This window comes from Arachis hypogaea, chromosome 17, assembly GCF_003086295.3.
Source record: "Arachis hypogaea cultivar Tifrunner chromosome 17, arahy.Tifrunner.gnm2.J5K5, whole genome shotgun sequence".
NCBI classification, from domain to species: Eukaryota; Viridiplantae; Streptophyta; class Magnoliopsida; order Fabales; family Fabaceae; genus Arachis; species Arachis hypogaea.
In genome coordinates this window covers 118,260,311-118,274,770 of record NC_092052.1, presented here as the reverse complement: position 1 = coordinate 118,274,770, position 14,460 = coordinate 118,260,311, and the positions used below count along the sequence as shown (strand labels likewise).

General features: G+C 38.1%; 1 protein-coding gene across 28 annotated transcripts; it reads left to right on the top strand.

Annotated features, from left to right (window-relative positions):
• The first annotated feature begins 9,644 nt into the window (after positions 1-9,644).
• Positions 9,645-13,070, top strand: LOC112765561 (uncharacterized). Of its 28 annotated transcripts, none has more exons than XM_072223407.1 (12): positions 9,645-9,965; positions 10,042-10,155; positions 10,558-10,653; positions 10,737-10,853; positions 10,936-11,122; positions 11,205-11,347; positions 11,448-11,776; positions 11,867-11,966; positions 12,072-12,131; positions 12,235-12,318; positions 12,393-12,521; positions 12,611-13,070. In XM_072223407.1, exons 2-12 carry the CDS (start codon positions 10,078-10,080, stop codon positions 12,908-12,910), a joined length of 1,623 nt encoding a protein of 540 aa, XP_072079508.1. In that variant the 5' UTR covers positions 9,645-9,965; positions 10,042-10,077; the 3' UTR covers positions 12,911-13,070. The 28 variants fall into 28 exon arrangements, with proteins under 28 accessions (XP_072079508.1, XP_072079510.1, XP_072079506.1 ...); XM_072223409.1 differs by having other exon boundaries at positions 9,656-9,965; positions 11,439-11,776; positions 12,408-12,521; XM_072223405.1 differs by having other exon boundaries at positions 9,656-9,965; positions 11,439-11,776.
• Positions 13,071-14,460: the final 1,390 nt, after the last annotated feature.

Sequence of the window (14,460 nt, the reverse complement as noted above, 5' to 3'; positions counted from 1 at the left end):
CCACATAACCATATGGTGATACACTTGTAATCACGTATGGTCCCTTCCACCGGGATTTCAATTTCTCGGGGAATAGCCTGAATTTAGAGTTGAACAGCAGAACCTTCTGTCCTGGCTCAAAGATTCTAGATGACAGCTTTCTGTCATGCCACTTTTTTTATTTCTCTTTATAAAGCTTGGCATTTTCGAAAGTTGTGAATCTGAATTCCTCTAGCTCATTTAGCTGGAGCAATCTTTTTTCTCCTGCTAATTTGGCATCAAAGTTTAGGAATCTGGTTGCCCAGTAGGCCTTGTGTTCCAGTTCCACGGGCAGGTGACATGCCTTACCATACACAAGTTGATATGGAGAGGTCCCTATAGGGGTCTTGAATGCTGTTCTGTAAGCCCACAGAGCATCATCCAAGCTCCGTGCCCAATCCTTTCTACGGGTATTTACTGTCCGTTCCAGGATTCTCTTTAATTCTCTGTTAGAGACTTCAGCTTGCCCATTGGTTTGTGGATGGTATGGAGTAGCCACCTTGTGGCGAATTCCATACCGAACCATGGCAGAGTAAAGCTGTTTATTGCAGAAGTGAGTGCCCCCATCACTGATTAGTACTCTAGGGACACCAAACCTGCTAAAGATATGTTTCTGGAGGAACTTTAGCACTGTTTAAGTATCATTGGTGGGTGTGGCAATGGCCTCAACCCATTTTGATACATAGTCAACTGCCACCAGAATATAAGTGTTTGAGTATGATGGTGGGAAAGGTCCCATGAAGTCAATTCCCTATACATCAAACAACTCAATTTCCAAGATTCCTTGTTGAGGCATGGCGTAACCATGAGGCAGATTACCAGCTCTTTGGCAACTATCACAGTTACGTACAAACTCTCGGGAATCTTTATAGAGTGTGGGCCAATAGAAGCCACATTGGAGGACCTTGGTGGCTGTTCGCTCACCTCCGAAATGGCCTCCATATTGAGATCCATGGCAATGCCATAGGATTTTCTGTGCTTCTTCTCTAGGTACACACCTACGGATTATTCCGTCTGCACATCTCTTAAAGAGATAGGGTTCATCCCACAAGTAGTACTTTGCATCAGTAATTAATTTCTTCTTTTGTATCCTGTTGTACTCCTTGGGTATGAACCTTGCAGCTTTATAGTTTGCAATATCGGCAAACCATGGTGTTTCCTGAATGGCAAATAAATGCTCATCCGAAAAAGTCTCAGAGATCTCAAGAGAGGGGAGGGGCGTCCCTTCTGCTGGCTCTATCCAGGACAGATGATCAGCCACTTGGTTCTCTGTCCCTTTTCTGTCTCTTATTTCTATATTAAACTCTTGCAGAAGCAACACCCATCTGATGAGTCTGGATTTTGAATCCTGCTTTGTGAGTAGATACTTAAGAGCAGCATGGTCAGTATACACAATCACTTTTGATCCTACTAAGTATGATTTGAACTTGTCAATGGCGTAAACCACTGCAAGTAATTCTTTTTCTGTGGTTGTGTAATTTTTCTGGGCATCATTTAAAACGCGACTAGCATAATAAATGACATGCAGAAGCTTGTCATGCCTCTGTCCCAGTACTGCACCAATGGCGTGATCACTGGCATCACACATTAGCTCAAAGGGTAATGTCCAGTCTGGTGCAGAAATAACTGGTGCTGTGACCAGCTTAGCTTTCAACGTTTCAAACGCCTGCAGGCACTCTGTGCCAAACACAAATGGCGTGTCAGCAGCTAGCAGATTGTTTAGAGGTTTTGCGATTTTTGAAAAATCCTTTATAAACCTTCTATAGAATCCTGCATGCCCCAGAAAGCTTCTGATTGCCTTAACATTGGCAGGTGGTGGTAATTTTTCAATTACCTCTATTTTTGCTTGATCCACCTCTATTCCCTTGTTAGAGATTTTATGCCCAAGGACAATCCCCTCAGTCACCATGAAGTGACATTTTTCCCAGTTTAAAACTAGGTTGGTCTCTTGGCATCTCTTCAGAACAAGTTTTAGGTGATCAAGACAGGAGCTGAATGAGTCTCCATATACTGAAAAGTCATCCATGAAGACTTCCAGAAATTTTTCCACCATATCAGAGAAAATAGAGAGCATGCATCTCTGGAAGGTTGCAGGCGCATTACACAGCCCAAATGGCATCCTTCTATAAGCAAACACTCCAGATGGACATGTGAATGCTGTTTTCTCTTGATCCTGGGGATCCACTGCAATCTGGTTATAGCCTGAATAGCCATCCAAAAAGCAGTAATACTCATGACCTGCTAGTCTTTCTAGCATCTGGTCTATGAATGGTAAAGGAAAATGGTCCTTTCTAGTGGCTGTATTGAGCCTTCTGTAGTCAATACACATGCGCCACCCTGTAACTGTTCTTGTAGGAACCAGTTCATTTTTTTCATTATGAATCACTGTCATGCCTCCCTTTTTTGGGACGACTTGGACAGGACTCACCCAAGGGCTATCAGAAATAGGATAAATAATCCCAGCCTCTAGTAATTTGGTGACCTCTTTCTGCACCACTTCTTTCATGGTTGGATTTAGCCGCCTCTGTGGTTGAACCACTGGTTTAGCATTATCCTCCAATAAGATTTTGTGCATACATCTAGCTAGGCTTATGCCCTTAAGGTCACCTATGGACCACCCAAGAGCTGTCTTGTGTGTCCTTAGCACTTGAATAAGCATTTCCTCTTCCTGTGAATTTAAAGCAGAGCTTATGATCACTGGAAAAGTGTCACCTTCTCCCAGAAATGCATATTTCAAGGATGGTGGTAGTGGCTTGAGCTCGGGTTTAGGAGGTTTTTCCTCTTCTAGAAGAAATTTCAGAGGCTCTTTCATGTCCTCTGAATCCTCCAAATCAGGCTGAACATCTTTAAAGATATTTTCCAACTTTGATTCGAGACTCTCAGCCATGTTGATCTCTTCTACCAAAGAGTCAATAAGATCAACTTTCATGCAGTCTGGATGTTGCATGGGTTTAACAGCGTTCAACTTAAATTCATCATCATTGACTCTCAAGGTTATTTCTCCCTGTTGGACGTCAATGAGGGATCGTCCAATTGCTAGGAAGGGCCTTCCTAGAATGAGAGTAGCACTCTTGTGCTCCTCCATTTCCAGCACAACAAAGTCAGTGGGAAAGGCGAATGGCCCAACCCTGACAATCATGTCTTCAATCACGCCTGATGGGTATTTAGTGGAGTCATCAGCAAGCTGAAGACATATCCGGGTTGGTTTAACTTCTTCAGTTAAACCAAGCTTTCTGATAGTGGATGCAGATATTAGGTTGATGCTTGCCCCAAGATCACATAAAGCTGTCTTGGTACAATTACCCTCTAATGTGCATGGTATCAGAAAACTCCCAGGGTCTTTAAGCTTTTCAGGAAAGCTCTTCAGAATGACTGTACTGCATTCTTCAGTGAGGAGAACTCTTTCTGTTTCTCTCCAATCCTTTTTATGACTCAAGATCTCTTTCATGAACTTGGCATAAGAAGGTATTTGCTCAAGTGCCTCTGCAAATGGAATCTTTATTTCAAGAGTCCTAAGATAATCTGCAAAGCGAGCAAATTGCTTATCCTGCTCCTCTTTCCAGAGTTTTTGAGGATAAGGTATCTTGGCTTTATACTCCTCAACCTTAGTGGTTGAAGAAGCCTTTTTAGAGGGGTTGTTATCAGCACTTGTGTGTGTTTGATCCCTCACTGGCAATTGAGTGCCAGAGTTAGAAACTGGAGTGACGTTAGATGCCAACTCCTGGTCTGTTCCTGGCGTCTGAACGCCAGAACTGTGCCCATTTTGGGCGTTCAGCGCCAGATCCTGCCCATTTTGGGCATTCAACGCCAGACCCTTGCCTATTTCTGGTATTGAACGCCAGTCCTGCCTTGTTTCTGGCGTTGAACGCCAGTTTTGGGCATGGTCTGGGCGTTCAGCGCCAGCCTTCCACCAATTTTCTGGCGTTTTAGTGCCAGAATTATTTTTCTCTGGGCTCTTATTGTCCTCAGGTGAATCTTGGGTGGTTTGCTCATTTCTTGGCTTTTTGCTACCTTGAGGTGGGGTATTTAATGTTTTCCCACTTCTTAATTGAACTGCTTGGCATTCTTCTGTTATTTGTCTTGATAGCTGCTGCTTTGTTTGCCTAAACTGTTCTTCCATATGTATATTTGCCATTCTTGTCTCTTGTAGCCTATCTTTAAATTCGGCTAGCTGCTTAGTTAGAAAGTGCAATTGCTGGTTGAATTCAGCAGCTTGTTTTACAGGACTGAGTTCAGCAGTTACTGTTTTAATCTCTTCTTTCATGGAAGGGTCACTGCTTAGGTACAGATGCTGATTCCTGGCAACTGTATCAATAAGCTCTTGAGCCTCTTCAATTGTCTTTCTCATGTGGATAGATCCACCAGCTGAGTAATCTAGAGACATCTGAGCTCTTTCAGCAAGCCCATAATAGAAGATGTCTAACTGAACCCACTCTGAAAACATTTCAGAGGGGCATTTTCTTAGCATCTCTCTGTATCTCTCCCAGGCATCATAAAAAGATTCATTATCTCCTTGTTTAAAGTCTTGGATGTCCAGCCTTAGCTGTGTCATCCGTTTTGGGGGGAAATATTGATTCAGAAATTTTTCTGTCAGCTGTTTCCATGTCCTTATGCTGGCTTTAGGTTGGTTATTCAACCACCTTTTAGCTTGATCTTTTACAGCAAATGGAAACAGTAATAGTCTGTAGACATCCTGATCTATTTCCTTATCATGTACTGTGTCAGCAATTTGTAAAAATTGTGCCAGAAACTCTGTAGGTTCTTCCTGTGGAAGACCGGAATACTGGCAACTTTGCTGCACCATGATAATGAGCTGAGGATTCAACTCAAAGCTACTAACTCCAATGGAGGGTATGCAGATGCTACTCCCATATGAAGCAGTAGAGGGGTTAGAATATGACCCCAGAGTCCTCCTGGACTGTTCATTTCCACTTAGGTCCATGATGGAGAAAGGGAGATGATGTAAAATAGAGAAAATATTTTTGTTTATTTATTTATTTATTTCGAAAATAAGATAAAGATAAATAAAAATGGGTGAAGATTTTTCGAAAAATTGAGGAGAGAGGGAGTGGTTAGGAAGTTTTGAAAAGGATATGATGATTTTTTTTGAAAAAAATTTTAAATTTTGAAATAAAAATCTGAATTTTAGAAATAGATTTTGAAAATTTGCTTTTAAAATAGAGAGAAAAGATATTTTTGAATTTAAAGAGGAGAGAGAAAAACAATAAGATAGCACAAGATTTAAAATTTTTTTTGATCTGATGCTCCTTGTTTTCGAAAATTTTTAAGGGAAAAACACTAAGGAACACCAAACTTAAAAATTTTAAGATCAAGACACAAGGAAAACTCAAGAACACTTTGAAGATCCACAAGAACACAAGAACACAAAGGAAGAACACCAAACTTAAAATTTTTAGAAAACCAAACTAAAATTTTCGAAAAACACAGAGAAATCAACAAGAAAACACCAAACTTAAAGTTTGGCACAGGATTTAATAGAAAAATTATTTTTGAAAAAGGTTTTAATAAGAAAATAAGGATTCTAAAATTTTAACACGACACTAATACGAGACTCTAAATAAAAAGAGAAATTTTTCCTAATCTAAGCAACAAAATAAACCGTTAGTTGTCCAAACACGAACAATCCCCGGCAACGGCGCCAAAAACTTGGTGCACGAATTGTGAATCACACTTTTCACAACTCGTACCACTAACCAGCAAGTGCACTGGGTCGTCCAAGTAATACCTTACGTGAGTAAGGGTCGAATCCCACGGAGATTGTTGGTTTGAAGCAATCTATGGTTATCTTGCAATTCTTAGTCAGGAAGTCAATTATATTTATCAGTTGAATTGCGAATGAACAAGAGAGCATGGGTTAAAGGTTACTTGTTATGCAGTAATGGAGAATATGTTGGAGTTTTGGAGATGCTTTGTCTTCTGAATCTCTGCTTTCCTCTGTCTTCTGATTCACGCACGCACGTCCTTCTATGGCAAGCTGTGTGTTGGAGCAACACCGTTGTCAATGGTTACATCCCCTCCTCTTGTGAAAATGGTCCAAATGCTCTGTCACAGCACGGCTAATCATCTGAGGTTCCCGATCATGCTGGAATAGGATTCACCCTCCTTTTGCGTCTGTCACTACGCCCAGCACTCGCAAGTTTGAAGCTCGTCACAGTCATTCAATCCCTGAATTCTACTCGGAATACCACAGACAAGGTTTAGACTTTCCGGATTCTCATGAATGCCGCCATCAATCTAGCTTATACCACGAAGATTCTTGTTAAGAGATCTAAGAGACACTCATTCAATCGAAAGTAGAACGGAAGTGGTTGTCAGGCACGCGTTCATGGGGAATGATGATGATTGTCACGTTCATCATATTCAAGTTGAAGTGCGAATGAATATCTTAGATAGGAACACGCATGTTTGAATGGAAAACAGAAATACTTGCATTAATTCATCGAGACACAGCAGAGCTCCTCACCCCCAACAATGGGTTTAGAGACTCATGCCGTCAAAGAGTACAAAGTTTTGATCTAAAATGTCATGAGATACAAAATAAGTCTCTAAAAGTTGTTTAAATACTAAACCAGTAGCCTAGGTTTACCGAAAATGAGTAAACTATAGCAGATGGTATAGAGATCCACTTCTGGGGCCCACTTGGTGTGTGCTGGGGCTGAGACTTAAGCAATTCACGTGCATAAGGCCATTTTGGGCGTTCAACGCCAGGTTTGGATCCATTTCTGGCGTTGAACTCCAACTTTTGATCCTTTTCTGGCGCTGGACGCCAGAATTGGGCAGAGAACTGGCGTTGAACGCCAGTTTACGTCATCTATTCTTGAGCAAAGTATGGACTATTATATATTGCTGGAAAGCCCTGGATGTCTACTTTCCAACGCAATTGGAAGCGCGCCATTTTGAGTTCTGTAGCTCCAGAAAATCCACTTTGAGTGCAGGGAGGTCAGAATTCAACAGCATCAGCAGTCCTTTTTCAGCCTGAATTAGATTTTTGCTCAGCTCCCTCAATTTCAGCCAGAAAAATACCTGAAATTACAGAAAAACACACAACTCATAGTAAAGTCCAGAAATATAAATTTTTCCTAAAAAACTAATGAAAATAAACTAAATACTAACTAAAACATACTAAAAACTATATGAAATTAACCCCAAAAAATGTATAAAATATCCGCTCATCAGAAACTAAAGTGTCTCGTCCGAAATTTTTTAGGGACCAAAATGGATAAATACTCTATATTTTATCTTTCAAAAATTAATATGACTAAAAAAATTATTTGAATACTAATTTAAAAATTGAGTTATATTTCAAGATGAATTTGACTATCAACCCATTATATATATTAAGATAACGTATCAATCGATCGTCACCGACACCGTTCTATAGGAGAGGACTACTACACGTTCATTATTTAATTTCGGAATTGTTTTCGTAGGCATGGCGCTAGGACTCCTGCTTCATCTAGAACAATATGCAAACGTTGATTTCATGACTCTGATTAATAGGATCGCGTAAAATCAATACAAAATAGTACAATCACACGTACCACCTAAATTATTGTGAAAACCATACACGAAATATAAATCATACAGATGTGGTTCGTCCTTAAACTATGAAATAATAAACTTGGTAGCAGTGAGCGAACCGGTTTGATTCGATCAATTAGTCATATATGTAAGTATGCTTACTTATCTAAAATTAATTAATTAATAAATCCGACACACTGAAAGCTTGGAGATTATGGTAGCGAATAAAATTGGCTTCCTTATAGGATCAAATTCGTTGAAAGTTGGCAACAGAAAAGTTAATATTGCATTCTTAGAAGAAAAGGGTACTTTAGAGGTCTTTCTCCTTCTGAAAAGATTAGCTAAACTTATTAAAACTACATTTAATCATAATCATTAATTAGTCAATAACCTACTTATACTTAAAATTTAAAAGAGAAGATGCGGGTAACATCAGCTTGTGATTTGGAGTCACTGTCACGTGGCTGTGGATGGGGACACAATTAAGGGTGTGTGTGGATCCCCCTACTTATTCTTTCTTCGTTCATGTTTGAAACGCAAGCGTTAGCATTTAGCTTAGAAAAATGTTTATGTACCATTTTCTTTTATAGAATAAAGTATGAAGTGACCAGTGAGAGTCGCATCCCATCTATGATCTATCCTCCTTTCTATAATAATGATGAAATTATGTGTGTTATAAGAATGTAAAAGAAAAGAAAAATAAAATAAAATAAAATAAAATATCTTGTTATCTAGCTTGTAGTCATGCTTACACCTAGCTACCCATCCATATCATGCAATCTCTTTGCCGTTTCAGCTGCGATTCCTTGTGTTTATGTCATCCATTTCAACTAGCTTTCTCAATCCATGTTCAATTATACGCAACAAAACATTTGCATCTTATGCAATTGGGTTATGGATTTGTATAGTACTTTGGTGCACATCAAATTAACAATTTATCTCATATATATGACAGCTATTTATATAATATATTATGACAATCGAGTATATATAGACCCTTAGCTTCCTCCTCTATTATTTATCTATCTATATTTTTGTTTAATAAAATAATAAATAGAAGAGAAATGAGATCTATCCAAACTCCCAAGACACATACATTAAGGTTGCCAGCTGGCAAGCATAGCAACGGACGCGTGGGTCTAAAAAAAAATATGCATACTTTACGATGTTGCACCACCATCCTCTCCCTTCCACATAATTTCTACCAATACTTTTTTCGTTGAAAATAAATTTCCATCGTATCATTTCCTAAGTAACTAAGTTGATCCGGGAGGGAAAAAATAAAATGGTTTAGGTGGGCAGGGCATGTGATTGGTGCAGCTTTTTGCCTCCTTTAATTTTATTTATCTTTTTTAATTTAATTTAGTTGAATGCATCCACCGGCAAAAACCACCAAACCCGTAAAAAAGAGCCAAGTTTGATTAGTAGAATAGAATATTAGATTAGAAGCGGAACAAACGAATCGTAGTGGATATTAGCTTATAAGGGAAAAGTGCAAAAACAAAGAACAAATTAAGATGGAGGAGCGTTGCGTTGTGGTTACTGATTAACTTAATAAGTAAAAAAAAATGTTTACAGTAAACTGCAATGGTAAAGCGCACGTTCTTTCATGATTGCTTAGCGCCATAGCCCATTTGATTGGATCCTTCCACCTCAACACATCCCTTTAAAATGAGAATCTATATGGTAAAAATTACTGACTAATCTTGATGTAAAATTAAATGAGAAATTCTTGGGTTCAATATTGCACTACTAACATCATAGGCAACACTATCCAAAACTGAATTAAAAAAATAATTAAAATTCAAAAACAATAAAAAAATATTTTTAATGAATTTTATATTAAATCTATTTACAATCTGTTATAATATAAGTTGAATTTACTGTTATAGTATTGATTCTCTAATGTTATTCTAATTAAATATGTGATCTAACAGTTTTATTACAAAAAAAACTTTTTTTTTGAATAATTATAAGAAAAATATTAAGGCCAACATTTTTAGAATTTTTTTTCTGTTAATTTATTGGAAAAAAAAAGTTAGTTTCTAGTAAAATCCAAAAAAAAAAATAAATACGAAAAAATTGTGCAATTTTGGTTGCTGGGGGCACCGGAGCACTTTTGCTATACAAGCTGTATGCGCATCGAGTCTTTTTCTCATGAAACCACACTCTCTTTCTCTCTCCCTCTCAGCCTCCTCTCTCTTTCCTACATAAATTAACATTGCTGTGTTTTCATCCAAAGTGGAAGCGGTTAAACTAAGTTTAAAGGCACAGCGGTGGAACTCTCATTATCTTCATCTCATATATAGCTGTCAACTCCACTCTATGACATGTTTCTTTCCCCCCATGACGATGCCTCCATTCACCTTCTGCTTCCCTTGATTTTTAGATTACAAGTGAACAAGGTCCGATCTCGATCTTACTATTACTTTCAATTTGATTGATTTCATCATTCTTCTCACCGAATTGAATTTGTTTTAGCTGCAGAATTAGTGCCACATCAAGGGAAGAGAAGAAATGGACACGAGAAGGAGGACGAGATTAGAGCCTAAGAAAGCTCAGACAGGAGCACATGATGATGATGATGATCATAGAGTAATTGAACTAAACTCTGCTTTATTGTCAGAACTCAGAAGAGTGTGTATATGTGTATGTGGTACTAGTATTTTTGAAAAACGGTTGCTACAGTGAACAAAGTTCCATACACTAGTTTTATTATTATTATTATTAAATTATTACTACTATTATTCATTATTTCATTATGATAACGTAACACTTCTCAGACTTATCATCACAAACTGTGGATGGCTTCAGTTCCAATGAGAAGAAAATTCTCAAAAGTCGGAATTCTTTTGCGAAACATATTACACAACACACATGCTCATCCTATAAAGTGAAAGGGAAATTCATTGACAAAAAGATGAACCTCTCAGTTTCAATTTTGAAATTATATGTTATTGCGTTGCATAGGTTGGTCCTAATCTCTTGAATGAAAAGGCAGAGATGCGGGAAAGTTTGGCACAAGGAAAAGGCAGAGCAAGCAGAGACGGAAGGACACGAAGCAAGGAGAGAAAATTGGCCTTGCAACAAGACGTAATGCAATGCCACTGCTCCGATTCCTGATTTTGAAATTGAAGCTTTGTTCACGAATTAAGTCTCTGAATTTGAATTTTCAGGTGGAGAGGTTGAAGAAGAAGCTTAGGAACGAAGAGAACATCCACAGGGCATTGCAGAGAGCTTTCAACAGACCCTTGGGTGCTCTCCCTCGTCTTCCTCCTTATCTCCCTCCCAATGTTAGTATTTCCCAAGTAATCTACTTTGCAATTCATTCAAATTTGAAATCTTATACTCACCGTCACTGCTGAATCAATCTAGACCCTGGGACTTCTTGCGGAGGTGGCGGTGCTGGAGGAAGAAATTGCAAGGCTTGAAGAGCAGGTGATGCATTTCAGGCAGGACTTGTATCAAGAAGCTGTATATACATCATCCTCCAAGATGAAAATGGATCATTCATCTCGTTTAGTTAAATTGAAGTCTCCTTCCCCAACAATTACACTTCCCGGTGAGTAATTCCCACAATTGCTCCTTAAGTGTGTTCTATAATAAAAGTTGCAACCTAATTCTCATGGCTTTTTGCATTGCAGAGGATAGGCAAGGAAAAGAGAACCAGTCATGTAGTCATTCTCACAAGAACACCAAGCAGTTCAATTCTAAAACTAAAACAACAAAAACTCCTATTAATACACTTCCCCTCCACAACAAACCATGGCATCGTCCAAAGAGACAGGTCTGGCATCTCTAATCCAGATTCAGTTGTGTCCTAGTAGATCAAAATAACTCAGAGGAAATTTTTCAAGTCAACTAATGTGAAATTTCAGACTGTGCAGCAAGAACTAAGAGTGAATGACCAGCCAATGGCAGAACCAACAGATCATGAAGAAAGTCCAAACATAATCTCTGAAAATATTCTCAAGTGCTTATCAAGCATTCTTTTGAGAATGAGTACTGCCAAGTATCCGGATTCTACAGCTGGCATGTTGCGAGATCCGAAATCTCGAAACTGTACTCAAGGAACATGGTTTCAGGATCCATATGGTACTTGTTTAGAATTTGGAGAGATGGATATTGGTCCGTACAAGCAATTCCGTGCAATTGAAGCTGAATCCTTCAGTCCAAAACGAACTGCTAATTCTTTGTTTCTGCAGCATCGGTTGAAGTATGTGATACTTACTATTTACCTTTTCAACTATTCATGTTGTGTGTGTCAATCAGGTGTTGCAGTATTCTAATATCCTGAAACTTGCAGGCTTCTTTTGAGGAAACTTTCCTCTGTCAACTTAGAGAATCTCAATCATCAGGAGAAGCTTGCATTCTGGATCAACATATATAACTCTTGTATGATGAATGTATGTCATTTATACCTTTTTGAACAATGTTTAGTTTTACTTTTTCATTTTTAACCTCTTTTAGAACCTTTGTAATATCTAATTGAAAATTGTGCTTTTATTCAGGCATTCAATGAGCATGGCTTACCGGAGAGTCCGGAAACAGTTGTTGCATTGATGCACAAGGTATGAACTGCTCGGGACTTGTATTTCTTCTTATACGTTGCATGTTCTTGCAGTTATAGCATTGATATGCTTAATAATTTATTCTGTTTTCTTCATTATTCAGGCAACAATAAATGTGGGTGGACACTTGCTAAGCGCAACAACGATAGAGCATTGCATTCTAAGGCTTCCTTATCATTGGAAATTGGTAAGCTTTGTTCATATGAAGTCTGAGTTTTCCTTAGATTGGAATATATAGATAATTACTAAAACTTCTTACAGCTGAATTCTAAACAGACATCAAAGGGAGCCAAGAATCATGAAATGACAGTAAGAAGCATATATGGATTGGAATTATCAGAACCCTTGGTGACATTTGCTCTCTCATGTGGAACTTGGTCCTCTCCTGCTGTAAGTTTTATTCGTTACACAAAGTAAACTTCTAAAATTTTATTATCTGCATTGTGTCATTGCTGATTCATGAACTGTGGCAAATGCAGGTCAGAGTTTACACAGCATCACAGGTCGAGAACCAACTCGAAGCAGCAAAAAGAGAATACTTGCAGGCTGCAGTTGGAATTTCAACTTCAAAGTTTGCTATCCCAAAGCTGCTAGATTGGTACTTACTGGACTTTGCAAAAGACTTGGAATCTTTGCTGGATTGGATATGCCTCCAATTACCAAGCGAAATAGGGAAAGAAGCCATTAAGTTCCTCGAGAATAGAAAAACCGAACCCCTCTCACAATTTGTACAAATTATGCCATATGAGTTTAGTTTTAGATACTTGCTATGCACATAATTTTGCTTCTGTTTATTCTGTATATGGTTTGTTTCATTGATGCTGGGGATGCAATTGGTATACAGCTCCAGAGCACATAGAAAGATTGTAGATGAGATCGATATTCTCTCCTCCTCCCTTTGAATATATGGATTGGCTTAGAAAATATTGACTTAACAAATACTTCTTTTCTTTTCTCAAAAAAAAAAAAATTCAATTAAAGGAACATTGTGCCTTTACCTTCCTTCATCTCAACCACAAAGAAAGAAAGTCAAAAGTCAAACTGTATAATATGTGGGATTTGAAGAATAGAACTGCTGAATTGCATATCAAATCTCAGTTTACTACTCAATTTCCTTAGTTGTATTCATTTTTGACATTTATAAGACTCTGACCTGAAATGTTGCTCAAGAAGAATAAATGTGGAATTATTACCTGAACCAACCAAGCGTGAGTAACTTTTTTGTAATGGTCACCATTGATTTTGTAACTTCCATGAAATGTGTGTCCCACTATCTTAATTTAAGAGTGATTAACTCCTAGATTTATCACTTTACCGATCCCACATTATTTATACAGTAGAAATGCCCAACTACATTGACAAGAAAAGAAAGTAATGAAGGTCTATCAATAACCCTCGAACTATTGCTGCGTCAATGAATGAATGATGGTCTCATTTTCATGGCACGTAGTGAAGATTACTAATAGTTGGAGTAGTGCTGGAATTCCATATATGGTCCAGCATTGGAAGTAGGACTAGTACTGGAATTTTCACGTAGAATGTGGTCCATGTAGATGTAGGTTGTTTCTGGTGTTACAGAAGAAGCCCCATCAATAATTATGACTTGGCTCATTTAAGTCTCCTAATTGCAGCTCCATTATGTTCCGTTTGATGGCTGTGGCCACCACAGCCGCTCCTTCCGAACCATTCAACTATCATATTTTCAAAAGGTTACATATTTGATATTATTTCAAGCTCAATTCTTACATGAGAAAATCACACAGTATTTAGATATTAAATACTAGTAACAATGTGGTTGTGAGCTATGAATAACAATGAATTAAGTGGGCGAGTGAGAACAGGATTGAGATTGTGTTGTGTTGTGTGTGTGTGTGCTGTCTCTGTAATCTGTACCCAGTAGTCCCAATTTTTTAATTTTGTCTCTTGCATTGAAGAGTTATCTACCAGAGTAGGCACCTGTACCTAGTATCTATTTGTTTGGCTTTATTGAAGTAAAAACAATTACTACTATGAAGAATTTCATTCCATTTCGGCATGCTGCCATGAATTCTTTTCAACTACACAAAACAAATAAAGAAATTTTCGTTGGAACTGATAAAGACTAGAGAACATGATTCTTTTAATATCCTTTTATCTCTTCTTTTGGTTGCCAAAAGCGTTTTGTCTCTTGTTATGTCTATGTATGATCGAATACTCAAAGTCGTTAAAGACATTGTCATCCTAATAAATGCTTTGAAAGCCATCCTCACTCCTTGTTAAGACTTTTTTTTTATCTATATAGAAACCAAGATATCTGTCACTGTTAGCGCTAATCTCCTTACTGCGACTG

Coding starts and splice junctions, on each gene's coding strand:
- LOC112765561 (XM_025811458.3), top strand. CDS start 10,078: ATGGACACGAGAAGGAGGACGAGATTAGAGCCTAAGAAAGCTCAGACA. Junction 11,123..11,204: donor CCCAACAATTACACTTCCCG/GTGAGTAATTCC, acceptor TTTGCATTGCAG/AGGATAGGCAAGGAAAAGAG. Junction 11,777..11,866: donor TTTCTGCAGCATCGGTTGAA/GTATGTGATACT, acceptor TGAAACTTGCAG/GCTTCTTTTGAGGAAACTTT.